The 6,455-nt window shown below is 33.8% G+C and overlaps 1 protein-coding gene across 1 annotated transcript in view; it reads left to right on the forward strand.

Moving 5' to 3' along the window:
- Slf1 (SMC5-SMC6 complex localization factor 1) overlaps positions 1-6,455 on the forward strand; it is an 87,571-nt gene extending 81,116 nt beyond the window's left edge. Inside the window, exons 18-21 of the mRNA XM_032899107.1 lie at positions 353-486; positions 2,445-2,537; positions 2,947-3,129; positions 5,511-6,455. Coding sequence (XP_032754998.1) covers positions 353-486; positions 2,445-2,537; positions 2,947-3,129; positions 5,511-5,992 — 892 coding nt within the window. The 3' untranslated portion in view covers positions 5,993-6,455. The remainder of the gene's footprint in view (positions 1-352; positions 487-2,444; positions 2,538-2,946; positions 3,130-5,510) is intronic.

Raw genomic sequence — 6,455 nt, forward strand, 5'->3', positions numbered from 1 at the left:
TGGGAGACTTCTTGAATGGGAAATCTGGAGGCCTGCATTCTAATACAACTTTCAGCTCTATTTCCTCTACAAAATCTGATTTGGTTGGTTTCCTCCTTGCCCAACATTCCACACTCATTACCTTTCTACTGCGCAGGTGGAGATACAGACTAATAAAGTAAAAATTAATGCATCAGTATTTGTTCTCATGTAGTTGACATCATTTTAAAAATTGGAAAGCAGTGTGATTGAATGAGTAAGTGGGTTTAAGTTCAAAGCAGGATACATTTTAGAGGAGAAAAAATACTATCTTAATGTATGCTGGCATGACTTACTGAAAAACAAGCTTTTCTTGGTTTTCTTTTCTTTTCAGCGAGTTAAACCATGCTAAATGTTCCTCATCGTTGAAAAAGTTGAAGAAGAAGTCAGAAGGAGAATCGTCATGTTCAAAGGAGAATTGCCCCTCTTTGGTTACAAAGATGAATTTTCATAAAACTAATCTGAAAGGTACCTAAAGTATCTGACTAACATACTAAAACGTTTCATATTTGTAGTCAGTACTTGGAAATCTCACACATTTGCCCTAATGAATGTTTGAGCTTAAATATTGGGCAAGGTCCAGGAAGTACCTTAATGGACAATGTAATATTTTCTTGAACTCTCATGTATACCAAAGAAGTGGTCATTTATTAGCTGATGTAATAGAATAACCCTTCCTTTCTCACCCTCCCTTTCCAGATGCCAAGTGATGTGTGGTGCTCACTGAGCTCATTCCAGACTTGCCCTCCTTACTTTGCAATTCCACATCAACCTGGGCTGCTTAGAATCAGAGTCTTCTGATTTGAAAGTATAATTCATTCCTCATCTCTTTTCAGTCATACACATTTTGTGAACAAAGACTAAGGAGTAGGCTACGTGATATAGCTGTGTTAAGCATATGGACTCTTTTCTTGTAGGCACAGAGCCCAGACTGAAATGTGTTTGGCTTTTGGTTCTGACTGCACTAGAGCCTAAGTACCTAGTGGATGATATCACAAGAACAGTGCTGTAATAACCTCCTCTAGAGCCTTTTTAGTTAGATGTCTTATGACCTGAAAGTATGTAATCTACAAGAGGTCTCTACTTAGTAAACTGAATTGTTTGATTTATAAGTACTTCTGTTATAAACTGTATAACATGTATTAACTCATGCTATGGATTAGCTCATGAAAACAGTGACAGCAAATCTTTTATAATTGTTCCACGGGATAGACATTTGTATTTTGAGCCCATTTTGAGCTCAAAATATGAAGACTATTAGATGGAACTTCAGATATTCACTTTAAAGATCAATGTCTTATTTTTTTTTGTTTGTTTTATTGTTCAGAAGTAAAATGAATATGAATGACTTTAGGCTGAACAGCAGGAGTTGGGAGAGAAAGGAAATCGAGAAGTGGAGGAAAAACTTGAAGAGACTGTGTATGCATGTAGGAGAAATGTTCAGTAGAAGTTTCAGAGATAATCTGTAAAATTGAGTAGTATAGAAATATGCTACTCAGTACTGTGTATAGCAGGAACAAATGATGCCTATGCTGCATTTTGTTTCTATGTAGTCACAAGCGTTTCACCATTTTCCTTAATGCCAAATTGTGGCTTATGTTTTATTAACCTTAGTTCAAGGAGCAATTGGGAGTAGATAATTTTGGCCAGCAGCAACTTACTGCATTCCTCCAAGCAAAAACTGCCATTCTGTGTGCTGCTGTTATTCAGCTTTAAATGGTATTTAGGGATTTTTTTTTCTGTGTGTGCGTGCGTGTGTGTGTGTGTGTGTGTGTGTGTGTGTGTGTGTGTGGTGTTTATATTAAGATTCTTCCATTTCTCCCATGCGGCTGTAGCCAAGCCAGACAGCCTATTGAGAAGCAGCAAACCATCTGTTAATGGATTTGAAGTTCTGAATTATACTTGAGTATGTAGAGGCACTCGTGCTTAGCCAGAAACATTCATTTGAATTAAGCTATAAATGCTGTATAAGAAAGAGCCATACATTTTAGTGTAGATTCATGAATAAATTTAAGAGAGGGCAGTTGTACTTTAAAACTTTTATTGCTCCAAAACCAAGTATTTTTGGTGTTCTCTAATCATTTGGGGTTTTTATAGCAGGACTGAAGCTTTAAACCTTGAACTTGGAGAGACAATGCCTGCGTTAAAGCTTTCGTTGTAGAATGTCATTGCTTAACTGCTAACAGAACAGAAGCTCTGGATTGCTGGGGTTCTTCTCACCCCACCTCTTTTTTTTTTTTTTCTTTTTTTTTTTTTTTTTTTTAATTCAAGCGATGTTTAAACCAGTTGGAAGGGAAACCCTATAAATGATTGTCTGGCATGGGTCCAGATCTTCTAGTTCATGGCCTTTATTATTTTCTCCACTTGATATCTTGTCTTCTCTGGAATAATTTTTTTTTTTTTTTTTTTTTTTTTTTTTGTGATAGGGGAAACAGCTCTGCATAGAGTTTGCATAAAAAACCAAGTGGAGAAATTGATTATTCTTCTCTCTTTGCCAGGAATAGACATCAATGTTAAAGGTAAGTTCTCTAAGTCTTTGTTCTCTCATCCAGCATCTTACAATTTGTTATACAAAATAGCTTTATATCATATTAAGAAAAATCATTTAAGTAAATTTACCAAACATATTTTAAAAATAGTTACCAGCCTTCCTGAAATAATTCATTATGTGATTATTTATAGTTAATAATATAAAATGCTTTAGTAGCAATTTTCTGGTCATAGTCTACCATTAATGTTTTAAAATTGTTTCTTACTTATTTTCATTTTTAAATAGAAATAAGATTTCACTGAGTTCATTTTCACCAATGCTGTTTTCATATATGAAGCCCCTACAGAGGAATCGGATGGGACTTGCGGGATATCAATACTTTGCAACCAACAGTACTACTTCTGCCGTTTTAAAACTTGCCTTGATTTCTAATTTAGACAATGCTGGCTGGACGCCTTTGCATGAAGCCTGTAACTATGGCAACACAGTGTGTGTCCGGGAAATTTTGCAACGTTGTCCAGAGGTAGATCTGCTCACTCAAGTGGACGGGGTGACTCCTTTGCATGATGCACTGTCAAACGGACATGTAGAAATTGGCAAGCTGCTTCTACAGCATGGGGGTGAGTGCGTTTGTGTTAAATGGGCTTTGATAAATTATCCAGGATTTTGATGAATCCCTCGGAGGCAGCTAACAATTATATTTAAAATTCTGTAAGGAAAGCTGCTTTTATTTTATATAAAATAAGATGAAAAAGTAAAAACAAAAAGTCTCCTAAAATATAGCCACCTTGTATTAGTTGTTGTAAGAACCATTATATATATATATGTGCTGTTAAAACCTATTAGGTTCATGAATGAAAGTATATTTTTGTAGTTGAAGGTGTTGGTTTTAAATACTCCTTTAACTTAATGTATATGACTTCTTTGTGAACTGATAATTTCTTAAAGCTTGCTAATAAATGGATTCAGTGTTTCTCATGACTATTAGGCTTTCCATTCTTTTTTATTATACATGTAGTATATAACTGGCTAAGCTAATAATTGTCTTTATAAGACCTTCCTTAATAGAATATGGGAAAGATAGCCTAGGATATTTTCATTCATATTTACCATCAACTAAGTTGAAATTGGATTTTCAGGTAGTGTTGAGTACAGTACAAGGCTTTTGTGAAGAGGATTACTTAAGCTCCATACCATCTACTACTTTTTCTGGATTCTTTCAATTTTATCTTCAGCAACTCCCTTTTAAGTGACATTTGTGCATCTTAGCTATTACAAAATTTTATTTCAAAATATTCAAACTAATTTGTATTTTAAAAAAGAAACCCTGATAACTAGCTTGTAATATGAAAAATATAAACATTTGTGTGAATCTATTGGTTTTGTTTGTGTTAATTTTAACTTAGAATTTGATGTATTTTATGTTGTAAATAAAGCATTTTATTCTGCATAAAAACAAAAGACATATTCTCCATGTGTCTTTTTTTTTTCGTTTGAGTATATAAGAAAGCATGGATGTATTGCATAATGGCTTGAGGGACTTGGTTATTTATAGTCTTCTCCTGCCCCCTAAAGGCCTAAGTGTGTCTGTTTTACCAATACTGTTTCATAATTGATATATTTCTAGTTCTTCTACCTTCCCTTTTTGCTTTTTCTATTAAGTATTCTGTATTTTCTACTCACAGATTGAGTCTGACATGCAAGCTAATATTTGTTTCTGTATCAAATGGTATAAGTGTTTAATGGAATCCAGCTGATTGGTACAATGTACTAATAGATCAGCTGTGCTGATTTACCTAACATAGTAAGATAGTATGTGGGTTAGTCTATGAGCTAGGAGAGAAAACCCACTTACTTAGGTTTGTCAAGTCCATTGCTAAATTACATCTGTGTTATTTTGGTTGTTTGTGTTAGACTGTTTATTTGTTCACTTACTCAGTCAGACCCTGGGTTTGATGTTAACACTGTGGCAGCAACATCTATTCATTTCAAGACAGTCTGTCTTACAAGCAATAATTTTAAGAGTATACATTGCTAAAATTTTGTTTAATTCAGGTACTTGTAATGTTTTCCAAACAGAAGTAAGTTAGAATATTTTACTTTTGAGATGTAAACAATATAATAGATAATATAGTTTTCATTTGGAATTCTTTTTTTTTTCCACAAATATTCATCAGTCATGTAAGCCTTTACATGTGTGGTTATAATCATCATTAAGAGTTCTAGTACTTAATAGTCTGTTCTTTCTGATGGTACGTTATGTTATTATGTCTCCTGTTATGCTTTCATATGGCAACTTACATCCTTGTGAGTGACTTCATAAAGCATTACAGGCTGTGCTTGACACTGCTATACCTTGTTAGGGAAGGTTGTTTGCACTTGTTAAGTCACCCTCTAGTACTTAGAGAATGACCTTGAGGCCTGAGCACTTCAGTACTTTGCAAGTACTAATCTGACATAGTCAGACCTTTTCAGTTTGGTTTTGGTTTGAGTTTAATTTAGAAAATTAACGTTGAAGTTTTTATGACTCCCTTGCCCTTATGGAGAGTAAACATTAGAAGGATAAAATGAAAACTGTAATGTATCTGTGCAGGGTCTTTATAGTTTTCACACTGCCAGGTTGTTAGTCAGTAAAGGAAAAGAGACTTGTTTTTTCTTTTTCCTAAGCTTCTGATTAATGCATTTTATTAATTTCTTCTGAGAGTACTGCAATTCTTGTTTTTAATTGGCAGCGGGGAACATTTTTAAAGCTGTTTTTACTAATCATAGTAGACTATGTTTGAGCAAAATTCATTAGACAAGTGACTAGAATTTTCAGTTTGTAAACACACCTTTATTGGTCTGTATGGAAGTTACAGTATATGTAGGCAGCTAATCATTAGCAAATATGATGATAAATCCTAGAAGGCTTTTACTTTCTGGTGTGGGGGAAGAAAGCAATAGTTAACCTAGCAAAATAAAAGTGTTTTACTATTAACGTTTTACACTTTCTTTTTCACAGGCCCAGAGCTTTTACAGCAGAGGAACTCTAAGGGGGAGTTGCCCTTGGATTATGTGCTGTCCCCTAAAGACAAGGAAGAACTATTTGCCATTACAAATATAGACGATACAGTGGACAACTTTCATGCTAAGACACAGAAACATTTTTATCACCAACAACTGGAATTTGGTTCATTTTTACTTAGTAGGATGTTGATTAGTTTTTGTTCAATATTTGATTTATCCTCAGAATTCATCCTAGCTTTCAAAGGGTTAAGTCATCTAAATGAGTTGCTTATGGCATGCAATACTGATACAGAACCCACCAGTGCACATTCTGACTGGCTACTAGATCTTTATGCTAGGAATATAAAGACATTAAAGAAGCTCCCAAGTGTTCTTAAGGAACTGCCTGAGAATCTAAATGTATGTCCTGGAGTTCATACTGAGGCCTTATTGGTGACACTGGAAATGATGTGTCAGTCAATCACAGAGGTGTCATAATGCCAGAAAGTATGAGTCAGATTTCTAAACATGCAACATGCTTTGTCACCTAATATATCCATAGCTTATGGAAAAATAATTAATTTCAGTTATTCACTGATAGCAAATTTTCATAGCACTTAAAAAACATCTACAGATCTAAAATGCAGGCTCAGGATTTAACTGAAAAAGAAACAATAATAAAATGAAGTAGTTTTGTTAGATATCAAATGCTTTCACTAATTTAAAAAAAAACTTTCTTCTTCAAATATTTATTTATATTGTATATGTAGAGAATAATTTAAATATTTTTTCAAATCAATATGCCCTTTCCTTTGAGTGCTATAGATCTTAAAATCATGGCAAGGATATTCATGGAAATGTGTATCTATATACTTGTAAAAGTTGTTTCTTCTTTTTAGGCTAGTGTTTAAGATGCATTTGCTTTTATGTGTTTCTAAATAAACCTTTCTAGTACTTTAAA

The sequence above is a fragment of the Rattus rattus genome, chromosome 3 (assembly GCF_011064425.1).
Source record: "Rattus rattus isolate New Zealand chromosome 3, Rrattus_CSIRO_v1, whole genome shotgun sequence".
In the NCBI taxonomy this organism is placed as follows: Eukaryota; Metazoa; Chordata; class Mammalia; order Rodentia; family Muridae; genus Rattus; species Rattus rattus.